The sequence below is a fragment of the Nomascus leucogenys genome, chromosome 7b (assembly GCF_006542625.1).
Source record: "Nomascus leucogenys isolate Asia chromosome 7b, Asia_NLE_v1, whole genome shotgun sequence".
Taxonomy (NCBI): domain Eukaryota; kingdom Metazoa; phylum Chordata; class Mammalia; order Primates; family Hylobatidae; genus Nomascus; species Nomascus leucogenys.
This window is the reverse complement of record NC_044387.1, coordinates 46,835,355-46,848,998: the sequence shown is the minus strand read 5'-3', so window position 1 is coordinate 46,848,998 and position 13,644 is coordinate 46,835,355. Positions and strand designations below refer to the sequence as shown.

At 59.1% G+C, this 13,644-nt stretch overlaps 2 protein-coding genes across 5 annotated transcripts in view; one reads left to right on the top strand and one right to left on the bottom strand.

The window, feature by feature from the left end:
- The window catches only part of CDC45 (cell division cycle 45), a 41,099-nt gene extending 34,691 nt beyond the window's left edge, over positions 1–6,408 (top strand). For 3 of the 4 annotated variants that reach the window (XM_003280355.3, XM_030815861.1, XM_030815860.1), the window contains 6 exons: positions 567–705; positions 783–866; positions 2,346–2,464; positions 2,635–2,711; positions 4,651–4,716; positions 6,276–6,408. In XM_003280355.3, the coding sequence (XP_003280403.1) occupies positions 567–705; positions 783–866; positions 2,346–2,464; positions 2,635–2,711; positions 4,651–4,715 (484 nt within the window). In that variant the 3' untranslated portion in view covers position 4,716; positions 6,276–6,408. The remainder of the gene's footprint in view (positions 1–566; positions 706–782; positions 867–2,345; positions 2,465–2,634; positions 2,712–4,650; positions 4,717–6,275) is intronic. The other variant, XM_030815862.1, reaches the window with a different exon arrangement.
- A 2,428-nt stretch (positions 6,409–8,836) lies between these two features.
- On the bottom strand, positions 8,837–13,370 carry CLDN5 (claudin 5). Its single transcript, XM_003280357.4, has 2 exons — positions 12,326–13,370; positions 8,837–10,357 (listed from the first exon to the last, which is right to left on the bottom strand). Exon 2 carries the CDS (start codon positions 10,068–10,070, stop codon positions 9,414–9,416), a length of 657 nt encoding a protein of 218 aa, XP_003280405.2. The 5' UTR covers positions 10,071–10,357; positions 12,326–13,370; the 3' UTR covers positions 8,837–9,413.
- Positions 13,371–13,644: the final 274 nt, after the last annotated feature.

Here is a 13,644-nt window from a genome sequence, read left to right as displayed (position 1 = left end):
TCAAGAAGGGGATCGTGGACCCTTGGCTGAGCCATGGGTATCTGGGCACAGCTTACTGGTCATAAGACATCGTTTCACCTTAGCAGGCAGGAGCCAACTGTGACACTTTGGGACTCCCCACTGTAGGGCCCAGAGGCTTTGCTTGAGGACTCTACTTATCCACAGACGGTACATTTCATGTACTCAGAGGGGAGCCTCCCTTTTTGCGGGGAAGAGTAAAAATCTATCTGTTGGGTTTGAGGGGATCCCTTGTCCAACCTCCAGCCCTTGCCCAAGCCTCCCCTGTGTCAGAGTCCTCCAGGGCCTTCAGGATCTTCCCTCTGTTGGCTTTTAGTCTCCTGTCTTCTGATACTTGCACCCCCTCCACCTCTCATTTGCATTGCTGTGGGTTTATACATTTTAAAAAATTCCTTTCATGTGAAAGAGAACTCAGGAGGGACAGAAGATAAATTCTTATCCCCAAACCTCTTCCTGAACCAGGAACCAAGCAATCTATTTGTGACTTTGGTATTTTAGCAGGAGTTCCTGACAAGCACCACCAAAGCCATGTATCTGCCCTGTTACAGGAGTAACCTGGACAAGCTGTACCATGGCCTGGAACTCGCCAAGAAGCAGCTGCGAGCCACCCAGCAGACCATTGCCAGCTGCCTTTGCACCAACCTCGTCATCTCCCAGGGGCCTTTCCTGTACTGCTCTCTCATGGAGGTCAGGCTTCCCACAGAGCACGGGCGCCTGGTCACAGCACCAGTGGCTTCGTCTGACCACCTGTCTTGCCTCTGCAGGGCACTCCAGATGTCATGCTGTTCTCTAGGCCGGCATCCCTAAGCCTGCTCAGCAAACACCTGCTCAAGTCCTTTGTGTGTTCGGTGAGGGGTCAGGCGGGTGCTGTGGGTACAGGAGGGCAGGTGCTTGGAGAGCTCCCTGGACGGGGAGTTAGATGCTGGCCTTGGGGTGCCTGTGGCTGTTGACCAGCTGCAAGGTCTAGGCACATCCATTACTTTTTCTGAGCTGTCTTTTTCTCAGCTGACCCCTAGGAACCTTCCAGCTCTCTCAAGCTCTGATTCATCACTGGCTGTCTAAGTCACTCAGAGGAGTAGGGAGGGGCCCTTGCAGAGTGAACAGGGCTGGGGCTTGTGTCCTATTGTTGCAGGTCAGGGAAAGCGGGATGGTTGTAGCACCGACTGGCTTCCCAGCAACAGCTTGTCCACTAGGCTGATTTCCTGTGCCTGGCTTTGTCTTCTGTGTGGCCTAACCCCCTCTGCGTTGGCGTGGAACACACTCCTAACTTGGCTGGCCTTAGGGCAGGGGTCCTCACCTAGCCGACATGGGGCTCTTCCCAGATGTGACTTTTCAATAATTGAAGTCCTCCTCTGCTTCGAGGATGAGAGTTTATGCTGGGGGCTATTTCAAACAAAATGTGCTAACAGGAAGTTGAACTTTTCTTTTGCTGCTGAACTAACCAGTAAAATGATGACAAATGGCATGTGTTCTATCAACCAGGTAATGTCAAAGATAAACTAGGGACAGAGGATGGGCCTTGACGTCCTCTAGGCTGTGTTCAAAGATCAGCCTCCTCATTTGCCAGTTGTGTGACGTGAGGTAGATGATCTGACCTGAGCCTCAGTTTCCTCATCCGTGAAGTGGGTGAACACATACCCACTTTACAGGATCCATTCATTTACCAGACATGTATTGAACATCCACCACCTGCCCGGCCCTGTTGTGGAGTGACTGCCCATCCTGGTGCACATCCTGGGACACCCCTCAGTCCTAGACACACCAGGAATACTGGTCACCTGGACTATAGGGTGTGGGTGCAGCAGGCACAGCAGAGAAGGAAACCCTAAACCTTTATCCTGAGGGAGCGTGCCAGTGAGGGGGGACGAGGAGTGGCAGCTGCGGTTAAGATGAGGGGATGTGCTGCCAGGGGATGGAGCGGGACGAGGCGGGGTGGGCTGGGGCCTCCTGGGGAAGGTGGCAGCTGCCACAGGACCTGAAGGAGGTGAGGGAGGGGATAGCAGGGCAGGCTCCCTGCAACAAACAACCAAGGGGCAGTGGCACTAGGCTGATAGACAAGGAGGCTTGGGGACACAGCATCACAGCCATAGTACCATGCTGTGGGTACGGGAGGGCAGGTGCTTGGAGAGCTCCCTGGACTGGGAGTTAGACGCTGGCCTTGGACATCTAACTTGGGGTGGCTGGGTGGGGACCAAGGCGTCTCCTCTGGTGACAGCGTCCCTGGAGGCTTTGGGGAGTGGAGCGACTGGGCGCTGTCGGGCTCTGGGCTCTGAGTGTTGAGCTGGGGCCCACCATACCCTGACGGAGGGTGCTCTCCAACTCCATAGACAAAGAACCGGCGCTGCAAGCTGCTGCCCCTGGTGATGGCTGCCCCCCTGAGCGTGGAGCATGGCACAGTCACCGTGGTGGGCATCCCCCCAGAGACCGACAGCTCGGACAGGAAGAAGTGAGCAGCTTCCACTTGTCCTGGGACTGGAGTGTCGGGGGTGTTGGGGTTGTCAGCTTATTAGCCCTGCTGAGTAGAGTGCTATTTGCCTCTAGTGTCTGTCCTGGGGCGGGGGTGGGAAGGGTCCATTGCAGGCAGCCTGGCCCCTGACATGTCTTGTGTGTCAGCAGCTTTTTTGGGCGGGCATTTGAGAAGGCAGCGGAAAGCACCAGCTCCCGGATGCTGCACAACCATTTTGACCTCTCAGGTGAGAGTCTCCTGCCACTCTGCCACACTTTCCCACCTGACCCTTTGAGGCTACTGCAGGCCCTGGAACCAGGCAAGTTGGCATGGCTGGAGGAGCCTGGCCAGCAGCCCTCTTGACCTTCCAGATCTGGCCCTGGGACAGGCTACTCCTGGTGGCTCAGGGAGCTCTGGTGAACCTCAGGCCCCTTAGAGGGAAAAAGTGTTTCCCAGGGAATGACTGGCCTGGCTGTGGCCTTACAGCCAGTGCTAAGGATCACTTTCCCAGCAAGCCTAGGGGACTGGCCACCAGGGCCCCTGGGCCCTGATCTCACCTGTCAGGGTTGGGTTGTTTCTGTTTCGTGGGGTGAGGGAACAGCAGGGCCCGTGATGACCCAGGACACCAACCCATGCTGCGCCAGCCACCTCTCCACAGGCCGGGGTGTGTGTCGTGATAGGTGCTACCTGTGAGACAGCTGGGACACTGGCCCCACCTGTGTGTCAGATGAGCCCAGAATGGATGGGCCTGCCTGCCCACTGCTTCCCCAGCACCAGCACGGAACATGGTTCACATTTGGCTATGTTGGCGTTCTTATTATTGTTGACAGGTTTTAAAGTAAAATAGACTTATTGATATTTCACCCCAGGTTAGTTTGCTAAAGCTGCCATAGCAAAGTACCACAGACAGGGTGGCTTCAACCACGTGTTTCCTCCCAGTCCTAGAGGTGAGAAGGCCCAGGTCAAGGTGGGGCAGGGCTGGCTTCTCCTCAGGCCTCTCTCCTTGGCTCACACAGATGCCCACCTTCTCACTGTGTCCTCACGTGGTCTTCCCTCTGCATACCTCCCTGGTGTCTGTGTCCAAACCACTTCATCTTCCAAGGACACCAGATAGATTGGATTAGAGCCCACCCTAACAACCCCATTTGAACTTAATTACCACAGTCACGTTCTAAGGTCCTGGGGGTAAGGGCTTCAACATAGAGATATGGGGGAGACTGTTCAGCTCATAACACCCTCAGTACTTCCCGCACCTCTGAGAAAGGACATTTTCTTGCCTCATCACCACGGATTCCTCAACAATGACAGACACTGTCATGGGAGATCCAGCGTTTGTTGAAGTGGCCTCAGCCATCTCAGAGCTGCCTTCCTTGAGCCAGACCCAGCCATGGCTGTGGCACTGTGTGGCATCGGTTCACCCCGCACAGCAGCCCCTGCTAACTCTTTAGTGCCTGTGATGTGGGAGAGGTGGATGGACACCCACTGGCCTGCAGAATATCTGGCCTTCATTATACAGGGAGGATTGGGGCTGGGAACTGCTTGGTTTCCCTGAGGGTGGAGAGCCAGGGGTGAGGGTGCAGAGTGGGCCGTGTCTAGTGCCCACTTGCGTGGGCTGGGTCTGGGGCTCTTGGGGCTGTGGCTGGCAGCATAGATGGCTCCCAGGGCCAGGCCAGCCCCATCCTGGGGCCTGATTTTGCTTTGTGGTGAGAGTCTGCATGCTCAGCTGAGCCTGAGGGCCCTGTGAGATATGGGCAGTTTGCTCCATGTCCCCTTGTGCGGAAGAGAACACTGAAGCCGAGGCATTGGCCAGAGTGCAGCCAAAAGTGGCCTGCCCCACCCAAGGACTTCCACAACCCACTCTGGGGACGGGGGTTCATACCAGCTGGAGTGGGCAGGCCCGTCTTTGTCCAGGTCTGTAGGGCCCCTCCCTGTGTCCCCTCTATTGTCTTCCCGGGGTGGAGTTCTCCCTGCAGGCCCCAGCCCTGACCTCTCTAGCAGTGCAGACAGCAGTTGTGAAGATGAAGTACAGTAAGACAGACACAACCACTGAGTGCAGAATACCACAGGCCGGGAGGAGCCGCACACTTTGGAATGCGGTGGAGGGCAGGCAGCGGAGGGGAGTTCTGTGCCCTGCCTTGTGTTCCCACTCCTCCCTTCTCACAGCTGTTTTTCTTTCATTACTTCAGTAATTGAGCTGAAAGCTGAGGATCGGAGCAAGTTTCTGGACGCGCTCATTTCCCTCCTGTCCTAGGGTGAGTTACAGGGGTTCTGCAGGGGCGGCTGCAGCAGCCCCCTCAGAGCCCGACCCTGATGCCCTGCTCTGTGCTCCCTCAACGGAGGCTTTTACTTGGGTTTCAGACTGAAGCAGGGTTCTTGAGATTGAGCCAACACATTTTTCCCAAGCACATCTGTCTTTAGGCTGCCAGCAGGGCCACAATGGGGCATTTTGAGGCAGCTAATTTCATTAAGCCCCTGCGATCCCTTCAGAAAGAACTGGTATTCACCCTCTGCTGACCGCACTCGGGCTGGGCATCATGTGTGACACATGTCACACACAGACTCCCTGGTGCTGCCCTCGAAGGCCACCTGGAGCCTCCTGTCCCACAGCCTTCGTGTCAGGCGCTGGGCAAGAGCCCGCAGAGCAGCCATCCGGGCTTTTGTGTGCTTGGCTCATGAGAAACCAAAGCTGTTGGCAGCCGCTTAGCTGGGAATTCCAAAGCGCCGGTTCTGCTGGGGCCTTCACCAGCACACAGCTGTCCTGAGGGCCCCATTGGGATTCACTGGCAGGTCACTGTCCCGGGACACCTCCCACTGCCCCATGTGCTACCTCTTTCTTAAGGGTTCCCAGGAAATAGGCCTGCCTTGTGCCTTTGTGACCATCTCTCAGCCCAGGTTCCCCACAGGGAATGCCACATCCAGCCCTGCATCTCCCAGAGCCCTAGCCTGGAGGCTGCGGCTGTGGCAGATGGGTCCTGCCAAGACTCTGTTGCAGGAGGTCCCTCGGGCCAGGCCTGGGGTCCTCCCCACTCTCCCATCCGTCCGTCCATCTGTCTGTCCATCCCTCCAGGGGCAAGCACCTGTTCTGTTGGGGCTGGAGTGGGGGTTTCTGCTGACAACAGCATAGGGGGCCTCAGGGACCCCACAGTTCCTCTCAGGGTGGCCTGGGCTACATGGGGCCCATTTTGGGGGAGGGGCTCTGAGTCAGACCCTCGGGGTTTTTGGCAAGTTCTGTAGGCTCATCAGCAGTGACCTTGGGCCAGCCACCTAATCAGGCTCAACCTGTTTCCTCATCCAAAAATGGGGCCCACTCTCTCCTTAGACGATGAGTGTGAGCATCACAGGACTGCGTAGGGTGGGGCGGAGGCAGAGGTGGGGCTCTCCAGCAGTGGAATGGGCACTAGAGGCAAACCCCTCCCCTGCAGCCTGCTTGGTGATGATGTTATGCTGCTGTGTGTCCTTCCACTGAGGGGCACAGGTGGCCTGGGCCAGGAGGGCTGAGCAGCAGAGTGCCAAGGGATGGAGGGAGAGACCTCATGGGAGGGTACCAGGGGGCTGGCTGAGCAGCTGGGCGGGGTCCGTGAGGTGAGAAGGTGCCTGGGCCAGTGGGCAGGAGCTCTGACGTAGGACAGCTCAGCCCAGACAAGGGGTGCTATGAGCTCAGCAGGGGCCTCCGAGTCTGGGGTGGCCTCACCCCCACAAGCAGTCCTGGCTACTCAGCAGCACTACCCAGAGGGAACACCTGGGCAGTTTGTTTAATTTGGTGGTACATCAACATCGTTTGAAACTTGTTTTTTCTTGTTTTCTTTTCTAGAATTTGATTTCTTCCGGAATGACCTTCTTATTTATGTAACTGGCTTTCATTTAGATTGTAAGTTATGGACATGATTTGAGATGTAGAAGCCATTTTTTATTAAATAAAATGCTTATTTTAGGCTCTGTCCCCATTGTGGCTCTGGTCTGGAGGCCAGTGCTTGAGTGTGCCCTGAGCCTCCTATGGGTCCTGGGCCCCAGGTGCCCTCAGCGCCTGGCAGGAAATCAGCATGGGGATTGGCCCCAAGGACAAGATCTCCTCACTCTGTCCTCCAGGCCCTCCGGGTGGCGGTGGACAGAGGTCAGGACGCCTCGGCATCCCTGCCTTCTCATAGCACCTGCACCGGCCACTGCCTGGTGGTGCCAGCCAGCACCTGGCTCTGTCCACCTACCACTTCCTCCGGTCCACCTGGCCTCAGCCACATAGCAAGTCCACCCTCTCAGCCATCCCTCCACCCGTGGGTCTCACCGTCCAGCACTCTTTTCCAGGTCTTTGAAGGCAGGAGTGATTTGGGTAGGTTTTAAGTCAGTGGGGAAAAGCTCAGAAAGTGGCCTGGAAAAGAGCACACAGGTAGGTGGGGCTGGTCTTGGTGCAGCCCTTGGCAAAGGGCAGTGGGCACAAAAGGGTGAGAGCTGGAATGGAGGCTGGGCCCCTCCCCTCACCTCTGGTGGTTTGCACAGCTTCCCGGGGCCCTTGAGCTGCCCACCCTGGCCATTTGGGAGAGTTCAAAGGCTGTGCAGCTGCCTTTCCATGCCCTTCCTTTCTTTTTTTTTGAGAAAGAGTCTCGCTCTTTTTTGAGAAAGAGTCTCGCTCTGTCACCAGACTGGAGTGCCGTGGTGTGATCTCGGCACACTGCAACCTCCACCTCCCAAGTTCAAGCGGTTCTCCTGTCTCAGCCTCCCGAGTAGCTGGGATTACAGGCATGTGCCACCACGCCCAGCTAATTTTTGTATTTTTAGTAGAGACGGGTGTCACCATGTTGGCCAGGATGATCTCAATGTCGTGACCTTGTGATCTGCCCACCTCAGCCTCCCAAAGTGCTGGGATTACAGGCGTGAGCCACTGTGCCCAGCCCCATGCCTTTCCTTTCTTAGGAAAAGGCTTTCTTAGGAAAGCCCTCCCAGGCAGCCTTGGGCCTCGGCTTCTGACCAAACACACCAGACCTGGAACTGCCCAGCCCCAGTGGCCAGGTGCAAGAGTGTAAGGACCATTGTTTCTGGCTCTGCCCAGGGCCACAGCTCTGGGATCACACACTCCCAAGCTTGGGGACTATTCTTGGTCCCTGTTGTACAGGCCCAGGTGGGGCACAGGTCAGGCCTGCTGAGGACCTCTGCACCGTGGGGCCCCTCTCCCTGTAACTCATCCCACTGACTGGTTCCACAGCAGCTCCCAGGAAGCTGCCACACATTCCAGCAGCTGCCCTAAGCCACTCAGCCCGCATTCTTGGGGTTCTCCCACTGCTCCATGATGGTAGCCTGGCCAGACCTAGGAGACTCCCTGCCACTGGATGTGGCCCAGACATTTCTGGGCAGGGCCCCCAAGGCCAGTCTGGGGCAGATGCCAAGTCTCCCTTCCGGCTGGGCTTAGAGCTCTTCCCTGCAGCATGCCCCCTTCATCAGCTGCTCTCTTCTGCTTCTAGCTTTATGTCAAAAGTTAAAAATGTGTTAATTCAAAGTGCCTAGAACAAGGCTAAAAACAATGAGCTCTCAGTGGCTATGTTAGATGGCTCTGGATGCCCCCATTCCGAGGTGCCTGGCAGGGGCCAGCACTGACTCCCAGGCCACACAGCCCCTGGAGGAGGAAGGTTACCCAGAGTGCCCCCAGCAGGGGCTGGCACAGGTGCTGGTTGTGAGCACCATTCTGGGCAGGGTGCCAGGCCAGCAGGGTGGGCACAGGCTCTGTAGGGAGCTACACTAGGACTGGCAGAGGAGCCAGGACGAGGGGCTAGAGCCAAGCTCGGTACTCCGGGCAACCAGCTGCCAGCACCTCCTCCCATGGCAACCCCACTGTTGACCGGCGCGTCCTACATTCACCCCTGTTCCTGCCCCACCCACCGTTGGAAAGGGCCTGGTCGGGGATTCTACAGACCTCTGTGGCCACTTGAGACCTGGGACTAGGCAAGCCCTGAGAGGGCAGTGGAAAACCTCCCTGTGCTGTGTGGGGCTTGGCCCTTTCTGGGAGAAGCCAGCGGCCTGGCTGGTCACCCTCAGCACTTCCCACATTGCAGGACCCACTCACCAGCCTGTGTTGAGGGCGCTTCACCCCGTATCTTCTGCTGGGGTCTGCCGCTGCCCCCGCCCCTGTCCCATCCCGGGCTCCAGGGCCCCATGACGCAGCAGCGGCTCTTCTGACCGCAGATCCTGCCTTTCTGGGCTGTAGTAAGTGGTGGCTGTGTCTCCCACCTGGTGGGAAGGTGGCAGGGAGGATGGGGAAAAGGGCCCCAGCCTCCAGCCCTGGGAGGAGGTCTCCACAGGAGTCCTTGGGAGGGTGGGGCTGGTGGGTGATGAATGGGGCTGCTGGACATGGATGATGGCTGGACAGAGAACAGGACACAGGTGAGAGAGAGTTCAAACCATTTACTAAGCAGATTCTTAGCCTTCCCACTCCCGCCCGCTCTCAAGCTCCGGTGCCCGCAAGCCTTGCCTGGGGAGATGAGCTGGAGTGAGACCGGGAGGTCCAGGCCAAGTCACTGGTCCCTGGGCTCGGGCCCTGCTGATGGAGTAAAGACCAGCTGTACACATCTCTCCGGTGGGGGCCCTGGGCTCTCCATCCGCCCCTCCGAAGTCAGCAGGAGCCTCTGGGAAGTAAGGCAGCAGCCAAGACCCCCAGCGTCTTGGAGGGGAAGCGAAATCCTCAGTCTGACACCCGCTCTGCCTATGGAAACAGCGCCGCGCACAGAAAAGGAAACTGTTCAGTCCGTCTGTTAAGGGCAGGGCCCGGCTGGTGGCAGGAGAAGGCCAGCTGCGGGCGCAGGCAGGAGCCGATCCAGGGGCCGCGTCAGGGCGCAGAGCCGGACGTTCCGCGGAGCCTGCGCGCCGCGCTACCCGGCGGAAGCCGCGGTCCATGCGGGGCTCCCCAGGCTCATCCAACGCCTCGCAGGCGTGGCTGGCAGGAGGGGCCCCGCCGTGCCCAGCGCCCTCAGACGTAGTTCTTCTTGTCGTAGTCGCCGGTGGCCGTGGGCCGCCGCGGCGCTGAGTACTTCACGGGGAAGCTGAGGTCGGGACGGCCGGTGCAGACCCAGGCTCCGCAGCACAAGAGGCAGCCGCCTACCATGAGCAGCGCGGTGGCCGCCCAGCCGATGTACAGCGCTGCGCCCAGCTCGTACTTCTGCGACACGGGCACAGACGGGTCGTAGAACTCGCGGACGACAATGTTGGCGAACCAGCAGAGTGGCACGAGCGCCAGCAGCCCGCAAAGCAGGTAGAGCACGCCTCCCGTGAGGGCCACACGCGCCTTGGCCGGGCCCGGGGCCACGCAAGTGGTGCACTGCGCGCCCGCCAGGGTCACGAAGAGCGCAACGAACGCCAGCAGCACGGCACCCACGGTGAGCGCCCGCGCCGCCTGCACCTCGGTGCTCAGAGCCAGCACCGAGTCGTACACCTTGCACTGCATGTGCCCCGTGCTCTGCACCACGCACGACATCCACAGCCCCTTCCAGGTGGTCTGCGCCGTCACGATGTTGTGGTCCAGGAAGGCGGTCACCTGCCACATGGGCAGCCCGCACGCCAGGATCAGACCCCCCCAGCCCACCAGGCACAGCACCAGGCCCAGGATCTCCAACGCTGCGGACCCCATGGCTAGAGGCGAGACGCGCACCCGAAGGCCCGCAGAACCCCCAAGGCCGTGCTGCGCGGCGCCCTGGGCGGGCCCTGGTGCCTCTGCGCCCGCGCTCCCGGCTCTTGGCCCCAGTCCGTTTGCCCCGCAGGCCTGTCGCACCTCCTAGGTCTGCCAGCTCCTGCCGGGGGGTACCCTCTTTGAAGGTTCGGGGGCGGATTCTGTCCCCCAGGCCCAGCCCCCCGGCCCTAAGCAGCCAATCCGTGCGCGGGCCGTCGTCTCGCAGCCAATCACAGAGCCCCTGGCAGCTGAAGTTAGGGAAAGAACGGCTCTTGAGGGGTAGCTGAGGGCGCGGGACCGCTCCCCGCCCGGCCGCCGCCCCCAACCCCACCCGCCGTTGTCCTAGTCGCGGCCAAGCGCATTCTGGGCTGGCCTAGGGCGCGCTTCTTGGGCCGCCTCCCTGCGTGTCCCGGCCCCGTCACTTCAGAAGGCGCTTGACCCCCAGCCTGCACCACCCAGTCCATTGCCACATCCCAGACTGAGCCTGGTGGTCTCTTCCACCCGAGCCAGCTCCACTTCCCTGACCAAGGTTTGCAGAAGCCTCCCACCCCGTCACCGCTGTAGAGGCCCGCGTAGGGGGGCTCTCCAGAAAGCCCCTTCCGGAGTCCAAGCCCCACCCAGGCCCTTTCTCGCACTCTTACTCTCCAGCTCCGCTCTGAGTCCCGGCACTGTCTCTCTCATCCCATGGCAAACGGAGAGGCCAGGCAGGCGTGTAGAGGTCAGGCCCAGGGCCCCAGCCTCACCCCCCATGCCACTCACTGCCTCTCTGCAGCCTGAGTCTCTGGCACAAAGCGGTGGCACAGGGGCTTTCTCCCCCTGCCTGGTGACCCCCACTCTCCCAAGCCGCAGGGGCTTCCCAGACCTCTCAATCTTCACAGGGGCTGTTCCTCTTCCTGCGGTACTGCCCGCACCCCATCCTTGGGGGCCCAGCTCAGGTGACACCACTTCAGGAAGTTCCCAGTGACCCAGCATACTGGGTGTACACCCAGGGGCAGTGGTGGCCCCAGGCCTAGCAGCCTGCTCTGGCCTTCAGACAGGAGAGACAAAGGGACACGGAGGGGCTGTGCCCTGCCCTCCCACCAGTAGCGATGGTGTCCCTGGCACCCCAGCCCCCAGGCCACCCTCCGGAAGCCAACTTGGAGTTTCCTGGCCAGGAGGAAGAGCCCCCATCCTTGCTGGAGGAGGGAGGCGCGGGATTTCCGGGCATTCTTCTGCACAATGGCCCAGCCATTTCTCGAAAGGTCCACTGGGGTGGACACTCCGGGCCCCCTGAGGCTCAGGTGGGGGCACCAGGCTCCAAAACCCACAGCCCCATGGGGGCACCAGCCCCTTTCTAGCAGTTCTTTCCCCAATCTCTGTCGGCCCCTTTGTTTCCAGTAAAGTTTGAACTCCAGGCCCTGGACTGAGGCCACTGGGTGCCCAGTTCTTTTATCTGGTCCGTGCTCAGTTCCATTGGACAGGACCCTCCATAGAAAAAGTATGGCACTGACGCTGGTCACAGATGTGGGAGCTTTGATGACTTTCTCCCTCCTGGGGCCTGTTTCCCTTCTCCCCCTTCAGTTGGCGCTGAGATGGTAAATGAGATAAGGCCAGCGTCTGGCTCACCTAGTGTGGGGAGGTTCTGAAGGCGAGTGTGCCCAGCCCTGAGGCTGGAAGGAAATTGTACCCTCTTTGCTCAGCCCCACGTGGCCTCCCCACCAGGTATGGCTCTGAGGACCACTGCCTTCTCCCAGCTATCACTTTAGTCACTGCCTTCCTCCTGCTGCAGACCCATGGGCCACACCTCTTCCTCTACAGACCCTCCTGGACATCTCCTCCTCTGTGTACTCCAGGGGTACAGCTGACCCACCCACCCTCTCACTCTTACTACCCCCAACCCAAGCCCAGGGACCTTCCCTAGATCCCCCTACTCCCAGCCCTTCCATGCCACCATCTTCCTGGGATGACTGCTACGGCCTGCTCAGGTCATCAGGGACCTGCCCTTGCCCAGCTAGGCCACCCCACCAGGCCCCTCTCCTGGGCCTCACCCTACCTAAGGCCCTCCATGGCTCACATTGCCCATGGACGAAGAGCCGATTCCCAGAGCAACTGGATTGATGTGTACCTGCATGCACTAGGACTGGCCAGTCCAGCCACCAGGCTTGGTGTGGCCCTGAGCACACACTCTGCCCCAGCAGACTTACCTGCCTATGGGCCTCACATGGGCCGTCTCTTACCTTGGCCTCTTCTGCCCGCAGTGTGGGTCTGTCAGGTTGGGTCCTGCTCATCTTCTAAGTTGCCGAGGTCATCTTCTGTGTTGCCGAGGTCATTCCCAGGAACACCTTACTGCGCCGTCCCCCAGCATTGCTTTTAGAAGCTTGAGCTGGACCTGTCCGTTTGCTTGCCGACTTTCCCACCCAGTATCCAGGAATAACCTCCACAGAGCGGCTGTCTTCATGTGTCTGTCCTGCACAGGAGGCTGCCTGTCGCCCTCTAGCCAGCTTGGAGCTGCAGCCAGCCCAAGGCTCTCCCTTCTCACCTGGCTGCCTGTTTTTCTTCTCTCCTAGCTGGCGCCCTAGGGTGGCCCCAGCAAGCTCACGTTTCTTTGGCGGCAGCCTCACAGCATCTCAGGGACATGGCAGAGGAGTCTCAGGCTTCACCTTTCACAATCTGATTTCTACCCTGACCCCACTATTTTGGTCGAGGCCCCAGGCTGCAATGGAACAATGCCAATGCAGAGAGGCCCAGAGAGGGCCGCAGGGGCTGACACTACCCCAGACAAACACACCTCAGATGGAGGCTGGCCTCTGAGTGGCCCAGGCCAGACTCCAGAGGGGCATGAGGGTGCACCCACCTTTCCTGCCACTCATGGAGGGTCTGCCCACCTACTTCATGGCAAGCACTGTCTCTAGGCAGAGCACACAGCACAAGAAGCTCCTGCCCAGAAGGAGCTGACAGGAACCTATCAACCAAGAACTGGGCAGGAAAGACAGTGGCGAAGGCCTCTCTGAAGAGGTGACATTTCACAGGGATCTGGGGAAGAAGTTCCAGGCAGAGCAGAAGCAATAGCCAGTGCAAGTTCCCAGAGGTGGGAAGGAGCTCAGCGACCAAAGGGGCAGAAGCGGCCTTGTGTCCACAGTGCTACAGTGGTCCAGGGCCTGCAGGTAGAGATTGGAGGTGTCCTGGTTAGGCAGGGACACAAACCCCTGATCTCTGGCAAAGGGCCCTTGGGGCAGAGCACTGCCAAGGCCACCTGCTCACCCCCAGCCATTGTTCTGCTTTCCCAGGGGAAGTATGGCAGGATCTCATTAATTGTGTGTGAGAAAAGCCTGAGTCTGCAGAAAACCGAAGTTTATCTTGAGCAGCTGCTGGCTGACCCTGCCCCAGGGTAATCCGGTGACCTTCCAAGGATAAGCTAAATTTAGGCTCAAGATTCCTGGGGATTTGGGTTTGGGAAACTCCTAGTTAACAGATTTGATTTCAGGGGAAGTGAAGAACAGCGTTTCTTCTATCTTTCAGTTTTGAAAGAGTTAAGGATGTGTCCTTCCATTTCCGC